At 39.5% G+C, this 21,517-nt stretch overlaps 1 protein-coding gene across 8 annotated transcripts in view; it reads right to left on the bottom strand.

Annotated features, from left to right (window-relative positions):
• The window catches only part of LOC136874046 (uncharacterized), a 616,846-nt gene that overhangs the window by 86,955 nt on the left and 508,374 nt on the right, over nucleotides 1–21,517 (bottom strand). For all 8 annotated transcript variants that reach the window (XR_010860213.2, XM_067147551.2, XM_067147552.2 and 5 more), the window contains one exon: nucleotides 357–503. Coding sequence is in view for 7 of the 8 variants with exons in the window: in XM_067147551.2 (XP_067003652.2) it covers nucleotides 357–503 (147 nt within the window). In the remaining variant the exon portion in view is untranslated. The remainder of the gene's footprint in view (nucleotides 1–356; nucleotides 504–21,517) is intronic.

The raw sequence follows: 21,517 nt of genomic DNA on the forward strand, positions 1-21,517 counted from the left end.
CCTACTGACCAATGTAGCATCTGCATTTCAGTAAAATGCATTTGCTGATTGTGTCTGGATACTCTTGCCCATGTCTTGCCACTGTCTTGTTACTGTGGGTCTAACCAGTGACTTTCTGATTTTTCCTTTTATTCTAGCTGTTATTCTTTTGTCACGTTGTCAACTTACATACAGAGAGTCTCACAAATTATATTCAGAAGTTTTCACATGATGCCATAATGGATAAAAGGACCAAAACTGAACATCACATCTTCCACTCCTTTTGCATAATAAAAGCTATAAATGAAGTATAGGAAAATAATTCTAAGTTTACAGATAAAAAGACAACTGTGAAAACAAATTCTGGGACAACATACCTTCCTCTTTATCCATTGTACCCTCATCTAGCTTCGCTTCCACAGTTCCCTCGTTATCTGAAGGTGCTCGATCCAAACTAGACTCATCGGTTGATGGTTTACGGACTAAACCCAGGATATTGAGCATACTTGGAGGATCTCTTCGTTCTGAAGAAAGAAAAATAAAAATTTTAAAAATCTGTAGTTCTTTCAAACTGACAGGAAGAACATATATAACCCAAACTTACAAACCTACAGAGGATAATATTAATGGTATTAACAGACCAGATTGTAATATAATGTTGCCAGTTAGATACAGAAATTATTGCTGTAAAAGGGAAGTTTCTCCTATCCTTAGTACACTGATGATGATTACTATTATTATTATTATTATTATTATTATTATTATTATCATCATTATTATTATTATTATTATTATTATTATTATTATTATTATCATCATCATCATCATCATCCTCCTCCTCCAACATCATGGTCACCTGCTTTTCACAAACTTATGTCAATACATTAACCTCCGTAGACTAGAAATGACCATAATTCTAAAAACTAGAACATATTTCACTTTTAGTTTACAATATGGCCCTTTCCAACTGAAAAAAAAAAACGAATACTTAACATTTGTATGCATATCGGGCGACTGCCCTAAATGCAGATCAGTATTGATTGATTGATTGATTGATTGATTGATTGGTTACCTAGCACAAATGGTACGATGTATTGGAACACCACTGTTTAAATTCTGACAATGACACAGCCTTCATAAACCCTTTGTAAAATACAGCAAGCTTGACACAAATTGTTATGTAGTTTCAACAATGCAAAATAGGTAGAGTTTCCCACAGACTGAGCTGGCACCGTGAAATAGGGGTAGCGTGCCTGCCTCTTATCTGGAGGCCCCGGGTTCGATTCCCAGTCAGTTCAGGGATTTTTACATTGACACGAGGGCTGGTTCGAGGTCCACTCAGCCTTCGTGATTAGAATTGAGGAGCTATCTGACGGTAAGATAATGACCCCGGTCTCGAAAGCCAAGAATAACTGCCAAGATTCGTCGTGTTGACCACACGACACCTCATAATCTGCAGGCCTTCAGGCTGAGCAGCGGCCACTTTGTAAGCCAAGGCCCTGAAAAGGCTGTAGTACCATGGGGGGGCTTCCCACAGACAAACTTATCAGTGTCTCCACTGCAGCAGTTGCTTATGGTTCTTAGAAACATGGAGTACAGTTTAAGAATACGCACTTCTGCTCACATACCACGGGAATCCCCAAGCGAGCACTATATTGCTTGTGTCAAGTCTGATGTGATAGGAAGTCTTGACAGCTAACGTAGCAGTTCGCTAGTAACTATTTGACTTTAAAGGGGTGTTGACAGGTTATTACCACAATAGTTAAGTACATTACAGCACAGAGAATTTTTTTAGTTGAATGTCATTTGCACAAAAAGAAGAAACCAGCTAAAAGGTGCCTTCGAAAATTCCGTACACAGTTTCCTGGTTCTCCAGTTCGATCAAAACATTTCGTACAACAACTCGTTCACTAATGGCGTAGTAGGTTCTGTAAATAATAAGAGAAGGAGAACAGCTCTCACACAGGAAAGGCTGGAAAATACACAGGCAAGACTGTAAGTCAGTCCACATAAGTTCCTTCGGAGAGCAGCTCAGAAAACAGGTATTTCACATTTGTCAGCACGTAATGCTACAAAACATAATCTTACCAGACTCATTCAGTCCATAACAAACATTCCACAGATATCAATGCAAGAATGTCCGGCTCTATGGCTAAATGGTTAGCCTGCCGTCCTTTGATCGCAGGAGTCCCAGGTTCGATTCTTGGCAGGAATTTTAACCATAATTGGTTCCTTTTGCTGACACGGGGGGCTGGGTGTATGTGTCATCTTCATTATCATTTCATCCTTATCATGAAGCGCACGTCGCCTACGGATGTCAAATTAAAAAAAGACCTGGATCTGGTGAGCTAAACTTGTCCCCAGACACGCCCGGTACTAAAAGCCACATGCCACTGGCTAATGAATAGTATCTACGATTGTATCGTGGATCCAAACTTTCTTTCTAAGAGTGACGAAGCATGGTTACATTTGTGGAATCTCAGTACACACCAAAATAGGATCAAAGATACAGAAAACCCACAGATTTTACAGCCGAGACCTCTGCATAATTGTTCCGTATTGAAAACAACGATATTGTATTGAATAGGATGATAGGAAAACTTAAAACGGTCCACCTTTTCAATACAAAATGTTATTGTTTATTTATAACATGTATTTGTACTTGGAACTAGTTTCAACGCTGGTCTGCGTCATCATCAGCCAAAATGTGGGAATAGGCAAGCATGCAAGCATTTATATTACACAAGGCGTTACATTAAACAATACCCATCTTACAAGGAGATAAAAACAGGGACGAGTATAGAAACAAATGAATCGTTGAGAAAACAAAAGTTATACATATTGAAAATAACCTTAACCACACATCCTTGCAGTGCGAAAGTGTTCTTCTTGAATGATTCCTGAATATAAAACACACGTGCACACTTTCTGAAGAGCCAGCAGGCAGGACAACGTAAAGTGAAACCATAAGAGTTCTCATTTTTCTATGTTCTGACTAACTAATGAAGTCTCCCTTGAGTTCCTGATAAACATACAAAACAGGAAATTTTCCTTCACTCTCAACAATAGCTATAAAGACCAATGGTAAAATTTCATTTTAAATATTGTGCAGAGACGTGAAAGCATGATTTTGAACATGATATAACTCCTTCATATAACCCAGTTTTTTACACAAGGTGTTACATTAAATAATACACATCTTACGAGGAGATAAAAACAGGGACGAATGTAGAAACACATGCATCGTTGAGAAAGCAAAGTTATACATATTAAAAATAAGCTTAACCACACAACTTGCAGTGCGAAAATATTTGCCTTGAATGATTCCTGAATACAAAACGCACGCGCACACACTTCTAAAGAGCCAGCAGGCGGGGAAAAAAGTAAGGTGAAACCTTAAGAGTTCTTCTGAGAAGAGTTCATCATTCTTTCTATGATCTGACTAACTAATGAAGTCTCCCTTGAGTTCCTGATAAACATACACAACAGGAAATTAAACAATACACATCTTACAAGGAGATGAAAACAGGGAAAGTTATGCATATTAAAAATAACCTTAACCACACATCTTGTAGTGCGAAAATATTCATCCTGAATGATTCCTGAATACAAAACACACGCGCACAAATTTCTGAAGAGCCAGCAGGCAGGAAAAAGTAAAGTGAAACCTTAAGAGTTCTTCTGAGAAGAGTTCATCATTTTTCTATGTTCCGACTAACTAATGAAATATCCCTTGAGTTCCTGATAAACATACACAACAGGAAATTCTCCTTCACTCTCAACAATAGCTATAAAGACCAACGGTAAATTTCATTTTAAATATTGTGCAGAGACGTGGAAGCATGATCTTGAATATAATATAACTCCTTCATTTAACTCAATTTTTTACACAAGGTGTTACATTAAACAATACACATCTTACGAGGAGATAAAAACAGGGACGAATGTAGAAACAAATGCATCGTTGAGAAAGCAAAAATTATACATATTAAAAATAAGCTTAACTACACAACTTGCAGTGCGAAAATATTTGCCTTGAGTGATTCCTGAATACAAGACGCACGTGCACACATTTCTAAAGAGCCAGCAGGCAGGAAAAAGTAAGGTGAAACCTTAAGAGTTCTTCTGAGAAGAGTTCATCATTCTTTCTATGTTCCGACTAACCAGTGAAGTTTCTCTTGAGTTCCTGATAAACATACACAACAGGAAATTCTCCTTAACTCTCAACAATAGCTATAAAAGACCAATGGTAAATTGTATTTTAAATACTGTGCAGAGATGTGAAAGCATGATCTTGAACATGATATAATTTCTTCATTTAACCACCTTTGAAAGTCTCTCTCTATATTACATAGCTTCATTAAGACACCATTCTGTAGATGCACAAAATAATCTTGTAATCTTCACAGGTCCGGTATTCAGCTCGACAAGAATATAAAATAGGTATTAAGGAATACGTTGTTGAGAGTTTGGAGGATGACTGTGCCAGTATTTGTGGTGTATTGTTGCAGCGTTACGTGTAGGGTGGGGGCAGGTTTCTATGATGTTTATTGCGGAACATGAGGCGGTAAAGCTATGGCGCGAGATGAAGAGGAACAGAGCGTGTTGGATAGTTTTGGTCTGGGGAGCGGCCGTTGTTGGATTAGGAGGGGAGAGGGGAGGAGCGGTAGGGGAGGAGGAGTGGAAGGAGGGGAAGTATGGAGGGTGATGTGGTGAAAGTGTGTGGCGTGACAAAGTATTATGCATAATCTGAAAGACAGATCTGTTTTTCGGGATATTCATGTTTTTGAAAAATTCAATGAGAAAGTCGAATAGGATCTTTGGTTTCTCTGAGATATCATTTAAGTTTAGGTTGGGATTGAAATATAGGTCTAAATGAATATAGAGGTTTTCAGTGATGTCTAGGAAAGAACCTTTGTTTAGAATCAAATCAAATCAAATCAAAATCTCTTTATTTGCAAATGAGATGTCTACCTCGGTGGCAAATGGTACACTAAAATACATTATTGTCAAGCACTAAATATTAAATTAACAAGAGAAGAAAATTATTCCTATAATACAATTTACGCTAACAATGTTTTCTATTAAACACACAGCTCATCCTTAATAAATTTATATTGTTTACAAAATTCTAATTATAATATCTCCTGTACTACTTACAAATATAGTCAACTGATATACAGTATGTGGAATTGCTTCAAATGATACTATAAAACTGGTATAACATTAATATTTACATTGCATTTATTTATTTACTTTTTTTTTACCCGTTCTGGATCCTAAGTAGCATAACGACCTGCTGCGTCTTAACCAGAGCCCCTTTTGCCACAACTTTTCAGAGTTCCTGAAGGGCCTTCACAGCTACCGTAGCGGTCCCAGGGCCCTCGAAGTCCCCACTGTACTTCACCCCTACAGGCAGTCCCCTACTTTGGCTGTCCAAACTCCTTAGACCAGGGGATGGAATTAATTTATTCACACACATTTTTTTATTTACAATAACCTGCACCGGTCGAATGCCCTCTCTTCATTTATTTTCTCTGTTGCTGTTTATTCTCTTCTTGAATATCTGTACAGATTTTGGAAAAGGATCAAACACTACCCCTGGTAAACTGTTCCACTCCTTCACACCCTTCCCAATGAATGAAAATTTACCTCAATCGCTTCTGCTAAAATTCCTTCTAATTTTATATTTGTGGTCAGTCCTGCCGATATAATTATTTTCCAACTGAAGCCTCTCACGGATATCTCCCCGTGCTTCTTCTCCTGTATAGGCTCTATATAATCCTGTAAGTCTAGTTTTCTCCCTTCTCTTACTTAAAGTTTCCCACCCAAGTTCCTTTAACATTTCTGATACACTACTCTTTCTCCTGAAATCCCCTGTTACAAATCTAGCTGCTTTCCTCTGCACACTATCTATTTCTTTTATTAGGTATTCTTGGCGAGGATCCCAAACACTGTTTGCATATTCCAATAATGGACGAACCATACTCAAGTAACTTTTTTCTTTTAATTCTTTGTTGCATCCTTTAAGTAGCCTCATTATGACATGTAATGATCTGTATGCTTTCCCAACAATGTCATCAATATGACCCTTCCAGTGCAAATTACTTTCAAATCTCACACCTAAGTATTTGCACTTGCCATCGTTTGGGATAACTACCTCATCCAAAGTATATTCAAATTCAGTTTTAAAGCTCCTGTTTGTAAAAGTTGTAACAGTTGATTTGCCTCCATTAACCTTCATATTATTTTCTTCAACCCATTGTTGGATACTTTCAAGGTCCCTTTGTAATTCTGAACAATCCTCAATGTTGTTTATTTCTCTATAAACAATTATGTCATCTGCATACAATCTTATTTTTGATGTTATATTGTTCCCTAAATCATTTGCGTATATTAAGAAAAGTAACAGACCGATTATACTACCCTGTGCAATTCCCTTCCAAACTTTCTCTTCCTGCGATACATTATTTCCTACTTTGACTTTCTGAACCTTTGAATTTAGAAATGCTTTTATCCAACGTGTAACCCTTACGTCCAATCCTATTCCCTCCAATTTCTTTAATAATATTCCATGTTCCACTCTATCAAAGGCTTTGGAAAGATCTATGGCTATGCAATCTAACTGACCTCCTGAATCCAACTGATCTGATATGTCCTGCTGAAATCCCACCAGTTGTGCCTCACAAGAAAATTTCTTTCTAAATCCATACTGGCTCCTCATGAACCAATTTTTATCATCACATATCCCTCTGATGTACTTCGATATTAAACTCTCCAGAATTTTACAAACTATACTGGTCAGGCTGATTGGTCTGTAGTTCTCTGGTTTCCTTTTATCACCCTTTCCTTTATAAATTGGTATTATTATAGATTCCTTCCATTCCTTTGGTATTACACTATTATTTATGACATAGTCAAAGAGAAATTTTAAATAAGGCACTATGTACCACCCCATTGTCTTTAATACCTCCCCAGTAATTTAATCACTTCCTGAAGCAGTTGGATTTCTCTGAAAATATCTTTGTTTGTGAATGAGAAGCTTCTTGTTTCCCTCTGTCTAATACCTCAAGATCTTGATTTATTTCAGTAAAATTGTGCTTAAATTCTTTTATATGTAGGCCGACCGCGGAAAAACGGTTGTGTTTTATGGCATTGACATGTTCTGCATATCTGATTTTAAAGCTGCGTCCTATATGCCCTAGGTAAGAACTTTTGCAGTCTTGGCAAGAAAACCTATATACACCTGATTTAGAAAAAGGACTACTTTTATTTATTGATGAAGAGTTGTGTAGGATCTCTGTGCTTCTATTGTTAGTACGAAAGGCTATTTGAACGTTGTGTTTTTTAAAAATGTTAGTGACGTTGTAAATTTCTTTATTGAAGGTAAATGTGGAAAACGTGGCAGTGCTAGTATTGAATAGGTGGGGTAATAAATATACTCCTTTTGTAAACTAAGTGAGAGAGCTATAAATGCCCGAAGAATTATCAGTCCAATATTTCTTCAGAACACGATTCCACAACATATTTTTGCTGAACTGACTTATGGAAAAAAAAGGTGTTTTAGAAATCTCATTACAAGTTTTAGAGCCTGCCTCGCAGATCAAGATCACTTTCAACACCTTCTGTAAATACTGGTAAGAAGTTTACTGGCTTATTTGATTTATGTACTTATTTGTCCTGAGCATGTAAACAGCTGGTGTGGTCAGTTTTCTTTAATTTCTATAGGCATAATCATGCCACTTCTTTGCCACTTGCCAGTGCAAGCACTGTGCTCGTTGCCACCACTTCTCTGCACTCCTATGCTTCTGTACTCTGTTACGAGGCCTTCGCGGCGCGCGCGCGCGCACGCACACACACACACACACACACACACACACACACACACACACACACACACACACACACACACACACACACACACACACACACACACACACACACACACACACACACACACACACACACACACACACACACACACACACACACACACACACACACACACACACACACACACACACACACACACACACACACACACACACACACACACACACACACACACACACACACACACACACACACACACACACACACACACACACACACACACACACACACACACACACACACACACACACACACACACACACACACACACACACACACACTAAAGTGAACTCGTATAATGTATACTTGTAATTAAATCTTAAAACAACCAAATATACAAAATGTTGTAGAAATACATATATAAATCACTGATACCTCAAAATGAAGTTAGGCGATCTGCCCTGTAATATGAATTAACACATAGCCTACATTTCATTACATATTGAATTACTTTTCTCTAAACTACAAACATTTTGCAAAGCCACATAGCCCTGGAAGATGTTCATGGATATGCTGGTGATGCCCGTCCAGGGATGAAAAGCTCAGACGGTTAAGGCGCTGGCTTTCTGAGCACAAACTGCCAGATTCGATCCTGGCTCAATCCGGTGGTATTTGAAGGTGGTCAAATATGTTAGCCCCGTGTCACTAGTTTTACTATCGAGCAAGTTGGCCGTGCGGTTAGGAGCGCGCCGCTGTGTGCTTGGCATCCGGGAGATAGTGGGTTCGTGGGCAAGTAAAAGAACTGCAGGACAACATTCCATCATTTCGGTATCTCCAAAAATCGTGACAGTAGTTAGTGGGATGTAAAAACAATAACATTATTACTACTCAACCAGGCGATTTATTTACAATAGGGTTACTAATACTGTCAAACACTGTATAACACGAAGGAATTGTCCGATGGCGATAAAAATAGGTGGATGTGAGAAACAGACATAGAAAAACAATCATAAGTGCAGAACAATCGAATGATTTATTGCAGAGTTAGAGTGTTACAAAGTGAGGACGTCAATAAGGTGTTGGTCCACCGCTGGCCTGGATGCAAGCTGTCACTCGACGTGGCATAGAGTGATAAAGTTCCTGGATGGTGTCCTGCGGAATTTCGTGCCAAATGGATTCCAACTGTTGGGCTAAATTGGCGACATTCCGGGATGTTTGCAATCGCCTTCCCATGACGTCCCAAATGTGCTCTATGGGAGAGAGATCCGGCGACCAAGCTGGCCAAGGAAGGATAGGGCAAGCTTGAAGATAGTTCACAGCAACACGTGCCGTGTGCGGCCGGGCGTCACCCTGCTGGAAAGTAAGGCCTGGATGTCACTGAAGGAACGATAACACAACCGACTGTAGAATTCATCAATATACTGCTGTGCTGTCAGTGTGCCAGGAATGACAACCAAAGGGGTCCGGCTATCAAAGGAGATGGCACCCCAGAGCATCACCCCTGTTGTAAGGCTGTGTGGCGTGCGTCTCCAAACACGTCTGCGATTGTCGTCGGGGCACCGCTGGAAACAGGACTCGTCACTAAAGACTATACAACCCCAGCCAGCGCAGTTCCACATTGCTCGAGCGCGGCACCACTGTAATTTGGCTTGACGGTGAACAGGCATGAGTGGTAAGCGGCGTAACGGGCAACGCAAGCCCAAATTCCTCTTGCTCAGGCGTCTCTTGATGGTCATGGTGGATACATGCATGCGGGTCACATGCTGGATCGTCGATAACGACAACTCTGGTAATGTGACAGCTGTTCTGACAATCACTCTGTCTGCCCGTGCTGTTGTGGCCCTCGGTCGACCACTGCCGTCCTGATGCTGATTCCTGCCTTTGCTGACCCACGCTTGTCAGCATTGTCTGATCACTGCATCACTTCGACCCAAATGTCCTGCAACAGCTAGATTCAACCAACCAGCTTCTTTCACTCCGGTCGCATAACTCGTTCAAACTCTCACATCTGCTCATAATGAGCACAAATTCTTCGGCGTGGCATTCTTACAGCCGACATTACAATAGCGCAGTCGAATGCAACAGCTACTTTGAGCAAATGCTTCAGAATCGTGCCTTATATACACCTGATGCATGTGCAGTTCAGATGCGCGGGAGCTCCCGCTATTCATTTATTGGACACGAAACTTTAATCAATTGCATGTTCGGTCTGAATGTCTTTGCATACGTAATTTCCTTACAATCGGACAACACCTCCCCGGTACGTCGTCTTTTTTGTTGTTGTTGTTATAGTTTATTTTAACAATAAAAACAGTGTTATTTATCTTTCCTTTTATATTCATCCACTTCCTCAAGCCAGGATTACCCAGGTTTTTTTAGAGGAATGTTGGCTTACATGAATGCTTTTGTTGTGTCTGTTACAAATTGCTCTCTCCCTCTCTCTTTTCAACTTCTTTGCGATGTGCGAGGTGTCGGTGATTTTTATTTGTCACTTAGAATTATGTTAATTTGCTTCATTCTTCTTCTTTGTGTGTGTTTCTAATTCTCTGCAGTATTTACACATTAGAATCTTTCTTGCAACATCAAATGCATAGAACCCCTCACTCTTGTATTACTTGGCCCTTGAAAAACCTATTTTGACTTTAGTTTTTGGCATTTTGATAAGTAAACGGTGGACATTTGCCAAAAAAGGTTCATAAGCAGCGAAGTCTCACTGCACACTGCTGTATCTATGAACGGTCTTGTTAAGACCACAATGGCATTTGCTGTGATCGATAACAGATATCGATTTTTATTGATTGCAATACAGATCGGAGAACTGAAAACACTTACTTTCGATACATAGTGTACATCGCTTTGTGTACATTTGTGTGGAGAATATACAGCGCAGCAATTGAGAAGGAAACTACGATAGTCAAGTCGTCAAAAGCATTTAAACGCTTATTGAGGAGTTTTTCCGATACTATTTCACAATTTTTGTAACAAGTTGGATACATTTCGTGATTATTTGCCCAATTCATGCAATAAATAAAATTTTGCAATATTTTGCAAGTTCAATTTGCTAAAATACAGTACTTGAAGTACCCAGAAGGTCATATATAGGCAAGAAAGAAGATATGAAAAAAATTTGTGCGTATCGCTGCTACCAAAAAATACAGCCCCTAGCGATCGGTCATCTTTGGTACAGTTTTCTTGCTATGTGCACTAGCCAGCTCTCTCGTCGGCATTCGAAGGCAATGTTGGAGTCGATTAATAATACCCAATGACTGCTGTACTGTAAAGAAAACTCAAAATAAAGTGGAGAATTTTTCATAATAAACACACAAATAACGCAGCCAGTAGCAGTTGTTAACTCGTTAGAAATAACGGCTGTCCTCTCGGATACTTATCACGCGCACACGGTATGACAGACCATCTTAACTAGAGCTTAATGTTGTCGTCCGCTCCCGCTTGGAGCGCTGTGCCAGAATACAGCAAGCCACCTGGTGATGAACGAGTGTACCACTACAGCTCCAATGGCAAAGCTTTATCAATTCAAACCCTCATTATTGTAGAAGACTTCCTCATGAACAGCCAAAATTTTCTTCTGAAGATGTGAGCAAAGTTCTCTGTGAAACGTAAAGAGTTTCACCTTGTTTTCTTGACATGGCATAAGCTCAAAAGCCCATATCATGTCAACAAGAATGGGCTGTGAAAGCATCAATGTTAACAATAAAGGCTGAAGTAAACGATTGCTTAATTTTAACGCTATACTGCATACTGAAATTAAGAACGTGAAACATCTCAAGATATGGCAGAGTGCAACATTTATTTCAAAGGTTAGTTTACATTTTCCTGCATCTGGTTAAATTTTGGAAAGGCTACTCCCTTGTAAATTTATAGCAAGAAGGTTATCATTTCCCTACTGATGCTGTTTTCCATAATACATTACAAGATAGGTGAAGCTGTTTGAATAAGAAAACTGAAGTTCGCCTCAGAATGCGATTAATCATCTTTGGTATTGTTTTCTTGCTATGTGCGCTAGCGAGCTCTCTCGTTGACATTCAAAGGCGATGTTCGAGCTCATTAGTAATACCCGTCGACTGCTGTTCTGTAAAGAAACTTTGAAATGAAAGAGAACAAGTTTTCATAACAAATTCATAAATAACGTGACCGATAGCAGTTGTTAACTCATTAGAAATAATAGCCGAAGCAAACAATAGGTTGTCCGGCCGCACGGTGTAGGGGGCAACGCATCTGTCTGTCACCTGGTGGCCCCGGGTTTGATTCCCGGCCGGGCCAGGGGCTTTTAATTGTACATGATTAATATTCCTGGCCTGGGGACTGGGTGTTTGTGTTGTCCTTAATGTTCCCTTCCTGACATTCAACACTTTACAATTCTGCAATTTACAAATACAGTAGAAGTCCGCTATAGCGAGTACGGCATATAACGAGAACTCCACTATAGCGACAATTATTTTCTGTCCCTTCAGAATTCCTATGTTAAACTGTGTATCGTCCTTCGGTTACAGCGAGAACCGTATCACTGACGCATCCGTTATTACGAGCGATTAAGCGCGCGCTACTTTTTTCCGTTACTGATATTTATGCACCCCAGAGATGATATTGCATGCGATCGATTACCTTCGGCATCGTTTCCTCACTATATGCACTAGCGATTTCTCTCGTCGACATTCGAAGGCGATGTCGGAGTTGATTAGTAATACCCGTCGACAGCTATTCCGTAAAGAAAATGTGAAATGAAAGAACATATTTTCGTAATAAAGGCGTAAATAACGTGTCCGATAATGGTTGTTACCTCGTTAAGAATTAAGGCTGACTAAACGACCGCTTAATTTTGAAGCTCAATACTGCAATTAAGTAAGAATGGGATACACCTCGAGATATAGCAGAGTGCTTAATTGATTTCAGAGGTTAGTTTATATTTTGTCGCGTCTGGTTAAATTACGGAAAGGCTATTATGAAAATGTATAGCGAGTAAGTTATCATTTCTCTACTGGCACTAAAAGTGTGTTTTCATCATACGTATAGTACGGTTAAGTTAGGATACGTGACGCTGTTTGAATAAGAAAACTGCAACGTTTGCAACAAAATGTGATCGATCATCTTCGGTACGGTATAGTTTTCTCACTTTGTACATTTGCGAGCTCTCTCGTTGACATTCAAAGGCGACCTTGGAGTTGATTAGTAATACCCATCGACTGCTGTTCTATAAAGAAAATTCGAAATTAAAGAGGATGACACGTTTTCGTAATAAATGCGTATATAACATGGCCGATGGCAGTTGTTAACTTGTTAAAAATAATGACTGAAGTAAACAATATCTTGATTTGAATGTTATATACCGTACTGAAGTTAAGTAAGAATGTGATACACTTCAAGATATGGCAGAGTACATCACTGATTTCAGAGGATATTTCATATCTTCTTGCGTCTAGTTAATTTTCAGAAAGGCTATTTACATGCAAATTTTTCGCGAGTAGGTTATCATTTCTCTACATGCGTTTCAAATATGTTATCATGATACATACACGGTTAGGTGTTTGCCACCGAAATCTCTGGAGTGATACCATATTTCTCCGAATCCAAGACCTTTTTTCTCAGAATCTCATGCCAAAACTCAAGGGTTGTTGCATTCACGGCCTAACAGTAAGTTAATGGATACCACTGGCAACTACCGAGGTAACCATGCTGCTTCCGTTCACACGCAGACAGATCTCGTTGACAATAAATGACCGCCTCTTTACTATACATCGCTAGCCGTGATAACCGGTTGTACAGTGCCTGTGTGTTTCTCAAATCTGCAGAATGGCATCAAAACATGCGACCCTTCGAATTCTTAGAAAGTCCATGGCTACTCAGTGGCAGAGTTATAACGCGTCTATTGTAGTACGCTTAGTAAAATTAAGGTTTAGAGACAGCGGGAATGTTTTCGTTATGGATAGTCATATTGTAAAGATACCTGAAAGAGGTATTGCCGGCAAATTTTCAGTGGGTTCTAGTCGATATTATGAAGCCAACTTTAAGTTAATAGTTATTAAACACTTGGAAATGTAGAATAATTGTGCAGCCGCAAGAAAACACGGCATAGGCCTAATTAAAGCCAATATTTGGCGGTAGCGTGAAGACAGAGAGCTAAAAAAATGCGTACCATACTGTACAAAAAATGCATTCAGTGGTCCGCAACAAGGACACTTTAAAGAAGTTGAAGATGAAATTGTGAGGTATGTGCACGAAAATGGGCAGAATGGCCATACCGTGGCGCAATAAACTCGTTCGTTGACTTTCAACGTCCGTGATTAGGCCTATATATCGTTAGCCGCTGAATTTGGCCGAACCCGGCAAGGGAGACGTGCGTGTAATGGTAGCCGGTTATATCTGACACTGCCTAAAAGTAACAGTTTTATAGTCGGCAAGAATAATTTCCTAATGGATCGTTGTATTGTAGAGACGCATGGAACACGTATTGCCGGAAAATTTTCAACGGGTTCTTGTCGGTATTATGAAAACAATGTTAAGGTAATTGTCCTTAAACCCGCAGAAATGAAGAATAATTGTGCAGCCAAAGAAAAAAAATATCGGCGTGACAAAAGGCAATGTTTGGCATCTAAAATAGTCTAAAAATGCGTAGGCCTACTGTACAACAAGGCATTAATATGATTTTACAAAGCTCCTTTTAAGCCTAATTTAAATTTTTTGAAGGAAAAAGTGGGGTTCGTCTTGGATTTGGAGAAATACGGTACTATATTTTTTTCAGAATGAAATTAAACATACACTTTCACGTAGTATCGGATTACGAAAAATAACAAACAAGTAAGCCGCAGTGTGGATATCATGTGTGGAAACGCAAGTTTTGAACAAACAGTTTTGAACAAACTAATTGCCATATCTTGCCGATTTTAATGTGCATGGGGGTTTTTCAGACTTTTATACAAAAATCGGATATAACGACAATCCGTTATAGCGAGTAAATTTTTCGCTGTTATGAATTCTTGCTATTAGTTAATTTTAACATTGTATGCTGAAATTTTAAGTGAGAATGTGATACACCTCGAGATAGGGCAGAGTGCATAACTGATTTCGGAGGTTAGTTTAGATTTTGGGCCACATAGCTATCAGCTCGCATTCAGGAGATAAAGGATTTGAACCCCACTGTCAGCATCCCTGAAGATGGTTTTCCACGGTTTCCCATTTTCACACCTGCCGCTATAAGACCTATCTGTGTCGGTGCGACGTAAAGCTAATTGTAAAAAAATCACGCCTGGTTATATTTCAGAAAGGCTATTCCCATGTAAATTTATAGCGAGATGATGTTCATTTCTCTACTGGTGTTTTAAATATATAATTTCATGATAAAGGAGCCAACTTGCATTGGCTATTATCGTGTCGACACGTCACTTCTGTTTATTCCGAATTAAGTATTACTGTAATGGCGTCTTGCCACTTCACTTGATACGAGTTTAATAGTACCATGTGTGTACGAGAGATGGCGTATATCTCAGTGTTTGTCGCCGAAGGTCAAACTTCCTGCCACCTGGGAATCTTAACTCCTTGACTGTTTTGGTGGTTGTTATTTTGGGGATTGTAAAAAAAAACTGGCTTCCCCGCCCATTGGAGCAGCGTTCTTGACTTATAAGAACTTTTTAAATGTTTTAAGTGCACCTGTAACTACCTTCCATTTTCCTGTTTGAGTCCTTGATAACTCCAGGTATTAGTAAGTTATTTTATATTTAATATTGGTATTTTTCTTATTTTCGATATGCAATGTTTATTCCATTGTATGAACAGACTGTGTGCGTGTGAATTTTAGTACTTGGTTGATATGCCTCTTGATTATGAGATGGTCCAGTGTATACTGTACACTGACTGACAGAGCAAATGCAACACCAAGAAGGAGTGGTTAGAACTTTATGCCATTTGCAGGGTAGACTGACGTCACTGAGGTATGCTCATGATGTGAAATGCGCCGCTGTGCTGCGCACGTAGCGAACGATAAATGGGACACGGCGTTGGCGAATGGCCCACTTCGTACCGTGATTTCTCAGCCGACAGTCATTGTAGAACGTGTTGTCGTGTGCCACAGGACACGTGTATAGCTAAGAATGCCAGGCCGCCGTCAACGGAGGCATTTCCAGCAGACAGACGACTTTACGAGGGGTATGGTGATCGGGCTGAGAAGGGCAGGTTGGTCGCTTCGTCAAATCGCAGCCGATACCCATAGGGATGTGTCCACGGTGCAGCGCCTGTGGCGAAGATGGTTGGCGCAGGGACATGTGGCACGTGCGAGGGGTCCAGGCGCAGCCCGAGTGACGTCAGCACGCGAGGATCGGCGCATCCGCCGCCAAGCGGTGGCAGCCCCGCACGCCACGTCAACCGCCATTCTTCAGCATGTGCAAGACACCCTGGCTGTTCTAATATCGACCAGAACAATTTCCCGTCGATTGGTTGAAGGAGGCCTGCACTCCCGGCGTCCGCTCAGAAGACTACCATTGACTCCACAGCATAGACGTGCACGCCTGGCATGGTGCCGGGCTAGAGCGACTTGGATGAGGGAATGGCGGAATGTCGTGTTCTCCTATGAGTCACGTTTCTGTTCTGTCAGTGATAGTCACCGCAGACGAGTGTGGCGTCGGCGTGGAGAAAGGTCAAATCCGGCAGTAACTGTGGAGCGCCCTACCGCTAGACAACGCGGCATCATGGTTTGGGGCGCTATTGCGTATGATTCCACGTCACCTCTAGTGCGTATTCAAGGCACGTTAAATGCCCACCGCTACGTGCAGCATGTGCTGCGGCCGGTGGCACTCCCGTACCTTCAGGGGCTGCCCAATGCTCTGTTTCAGCAGGATAATGCCCGCCCACACACTGCTCGCATCTCCCAACAGGCTCTACGAGGTGTACAGATGCTTCCGTGGCCAGCGTACTCTCCGGATCTCTCACCAATCGAACACGTGTGGGATCTCATTGGACGCCGTTTGCAAACTCTGTCCCAGCCTCGTACGGACGACCAACTGTGGCAAATGGTTGACAGAGAATGGAGAACCATCCCTCAGGACACCATCCGCACTCTTATTGATTCTGTACCTCGACGTGTTTCTGCGTGCATCGCCGCTCGCGGTGGTCCTACATCCTACTGAGTCGATGCCGTGCGCATTGTGTAACCTGCATATCGGTTTGAAATAAACATCAATTATTCGTCCGTGCCGTCTCTGTTTTTTCCCCAACTTTCATCCCTTTCGAACCACTCCTTCTTGGTGCATTTGCTCTGTTAGTCAGTGTATATTTGTGTCAGCCTCCTCGCTTGCCTTAACCATCAGATTGTGATTGCCGTTCGTGTCATCGCGAGAATTCTCTTGCCTTGTACAAATCGCGGTCGTGATGGGGATTCTTTGGAGTGTTGTATTGCACAGTCTTGTTACCGTGTTCTTCATGCATGGACAATACGCACATTCCTGTGCCCATCTGCGTAACCCAACCTTGGGGTCACGATAATTATGAAATTATGTTACTATTGGATCTGTGTACCCTGTCTAATATTTGCATATCAGTACTGAAATGTACGGCGGTGTGGATGAGTGCACAGGTGTGTTGGAGGACGTGTCACATCGATTGCCCGTTTTGTTTATTCATTTCCATTTTATCTGTGTTTTAATGCCGGTTCGAGGCTTGTAGTTTCGTGCCCGTGTTGGCCTATTATTATATTATTCATTTTTAAAGTCAACATGTTTAATTTCTTTGGTCCCTACGTAGTTTGCACAATTCTGACCGCAGTCATTTATTTTGTCTTGTCTTTGCTGAACGAGCTCGCTTACCCCTTTTTAACTTCCTGGAGCTCTCAGAACAAATATTACTTTTGCTTGTTTCTTGGTGCATGGGCAGATAACGATGGGGATGGGATTGTTGAAAAAATAAGATGTATGCGGGTGGATGAAACTTTATGTTCTTAAGGAATGACATAACTGCAAGGAAGTGTGACCTTCGTTGATCTGTTCTGTAATTACAAAGAAATTGTCCTTTACCTCGAGATAATAGAGTGCATAATTAATTTCAGAGGTTAGTTTATATTTTCTTGCGCCTGGTTAAATTATGGAAATCGTGTAAATTTATAGAGAGAAATTATAATCTCTCTACCGGCGCCTGAAGTGCGTTTTCATTATAATACGTATAGTACGGTTAAGTTACGTTAGGTGATGCTGTTTGGATAAGAACACTGAAATGTTTGCCATAAAATGCGATCGCTCATCTTTGGTACTGTTGATAAACCATAATAGATATTATGTTTGAACTTGTATTGACTTATATGAATCTATTAAAGAACTATTTAAAATAGTTTTTACATGGAATTAATACATTCGACCGTAAAGGGAAAATTCATTAATGTTTTGGAAAGTTTAGAAATTTATCTTGCACAAAAAAATTATTTTGAATCAAGTTTAAATGAGAGAAGTACAGAAGATGACCCATTGTATAAAATAGCACTTGATCATTTAAGGAAGAAATACTTGAAGATCTTAAATTTATTTAGGTATTCTCATTCAGTTCAACAAAATTTTATGTAATGATCATTTTCATAATATTAGTTTCATTATTCATTGATATGGTGAATTAGGACACAATACTTCTTTAAAGTTAAGAAAAAAACAAAAGATAGTGTATTGTTTTATTCCTTGAACTGGTATCACTGACGAAGGGAATGGATGGGTTTCCCAAAACATGTATGGTAAAATAAATAGTTTTCTATCATAATAAGGTGTACTGAGAAGGTGGACTCAAGTTAAAACTATTTTAATAGTTCTTTGATAGATTCATCTTTGGTACGGTATAGTTTTCTCACTATGTGCATTTGCGAGCTCTCTCGTAGACATTTGAAGGCGATTAGTACTACCTGTCGACTGCTGTTCTCTAAAGAAAATTCTAAATGAAAGAGGATAACATGTTTCCATAATAAATGCATAAATAATGTGGCCAATAGCAGCTGTTAACTGGTTAAAAATAAAGGCTGAGGTAAACAACGGTTTAATTTTAATGTTATGTACTGAAATTAAGTAAGAATGTGATACACCTCAAGATATGGCAGAGTATATCACTGATTTCAGAGTATAGTTCATATTTTCTCGCGTCTAGTTAAATTTTGTAAAGGCTATTCACACGTAAATTTTTAGCGAGGAAGTCATCATTTCTATACATACATTTCAAATACAGTAGAAGTCCGTTATAGCAAGAATTCATAACAGCGAAAAATTTACTTGCTATAACGGATTGTTGTTATATCCGATCTTTGTATAAAAGTCGAGAAACCCCACCATATACATTAAAATTGGTATGAAAAGGGAATAGGTTTGTTCAAAACTATCGTTTCCGCAGATGATATCCACACCAGCTTACTTGTTTGTTATTTTTTGAAATCCGATACTACATGAAAGTGTATATTTAATTTTATTCTGAAAAAAGATAGTACCGTATTTCTCTGAATCCAAGATGAACCCCACTTTTTACTTCAAAAAATTTAAATCAGGCTCAAAAAGTACTTTGTATAGTCATATAAAGGCCTTCGTTGTACAGCAGGCCTACTCATTTTTAGACTATTTTTGGACGCCGAATATTAACTTTCGTCATGCTGTGGTTTTTTTTGGTGGCTGCACAACTTTTCTTTATTTCCGCGGGTTTAAGGACCATTAACTTAAAATTAGCATCATAATACCAACGAGAACCGGTTGAAAATTTGCTGGCAATACCTAGTCCATGCATCTCTACAATACGACGATCTATCAGGAAAGTATTCTTGCTGTCTATAAAACTGTTACTTTTACTCAGCGTCAGATATAACCGGCTACCGCTACACGTACGTCTCACTTGCCGGGTTCCGCCAAATTCAGTGGCTGGCGATGTATAGGCCTAACCGCGGACGTTGAAAGTCAATGAACAAGTTTATTGCGCCACAGTATGGCCATTCCGCCCTTGCATTTTTCGTGCACATATCTCACAATTTCATCTTCGATTTCTTTAAAGCGTCCTTGTTGCGGACCATTGAATGCATTTTTTGTACAGTACGCACGCATTTTTCTAGCTCTCTGTCTTCATGCTAACGCCAAATATTGGCTTTAGTTAGGCCTGTGCCGTATTTTCGTGCGGCTGCACAATCATTCTACATTTACGAGTGTAAGGCCCAACGTTGCGTTAACGCAACATTTTATTTTTGTCCTTGTCCCGAATTAAGGTTGCAGTGAATTTTAATTTTAAGCATCGATATATTGAAGGAACATCCTAGAAATATTGTTGATCCAGTTGTCTACGCTAAATACATGTAATGGCATTTTTCTGAATTTTTTAAGATTGAAGAAAATCACAACATCTAACCAGGTTGAGATATGAATTTTCTTTTCAATAGAATAGATATTATGTGTCTCTTTTTATATATTCAAGTTTTACTGGCAGTTTCCTCCTGGCTCCGCCCGCAATGTACAAAGTATGGTGTTGTTCGTTACTATCCTCAGGGATGTATTTGCAAAGTTTCGAGTTAATGAAATAAAGCACATGATCTGCTGTGGTAATAGAATGTAATATTATGTCAACAAACCACTGGTAAACACATCACACAAAGAAATTGAATTAAACGTTCCTTGGAACAAAACTACGCGCTGAATTGTTAAAAAGTCCTTCAAAGATGTTCGTCATGGAGACAAATGTACTCATAACTTTTCTCAGAATCTACCAATTTAAGTAGTTATTACCTCAAAATAAAGCACTTGATCCACTAAGTGTTTTTAGATCAAAACGGACCGCGTACTTCAATTAGAACGAAAGATATGATTGCTTCGATGAGAAAAAAATGTTGAAGAAATGAGACGTCAATTGAATATGCAGTCATAACTTTCCTCAGAATCAACCAATTTGAATAATTAAGAGCTGAAATGAAAGAGCTTGATCCACTGAGTGTTCTTAGGCCAAAGATACAAAAAAAGTAGAAAAAATCAAATAATTTGAGGAAGGCGGAAGTGATTTATAGTACCTGATGACAAATCTGTGCATGAATACCTTTCAGTTAAAAAAAGAATGAAGGAAATTGACCAGATAGAATGACCGGACTGACTGACTTTAGTTTTCATCAATTTTTTAAATATATAGATAGACATACTTGTAGGACAATAGGCCCTTTCACACAATGAATCTATAACGTGAAGCCTCTTTTTGAAATTTACAATATTGTTGCGTTTACGCAACTTTGGGATTAACAAGTATGTATTCCCGATTCATAGACTGCTCACTTGACTGTACTTGTAACTCTGTTCCTTCCTTCATTGTTGAAGTGTGTGTTTGTAGTGCAGTGGGGAAGCATGAAACTGTAATTGTGTGCTGATAAAGAAACAAAATTGCAAGAAAGGTACCGTATGCTAAACTCTATTAAATAGGACTTTTTTTGCTGTGGAATTATGTATAACATCTTTCGTATTTATATTAGGATTTCATTGTTTTCTGACATGTGTCACATCAACCAGAAAACACTAACTGTGGCTGAACCTGGAGGGTCAGCTGTAAAGAAACCTAAAAAGCAAGCAGAAAGGAAGAAGGAGCAGCTCCCAAACTGGAGAAAAGTTGCTCCTGTCTATACTTCTTCACCAACATCAGAAGAATAAGCTAAAATTGGAAGAAATAAAAATCAATGTAGGTGGTAAGGCACCTTACGAAGTATTTTCACTGTACTTCGATT

This window comes from Anabrus simplex, chromosome 5 (genome assembly GCF_040414725.1).
Source record: "Anabrus simplex isolate iqAnaSimp1 chromosome 5, ASM4041472v1, whole genome shotgun sequence".
Lineage (NCBI taxonomy): Eukaryota > Metazoa > Arthropoda > Insecta > Orthoptera > Tettigoniidae > Anabrus > Anabrus simplex.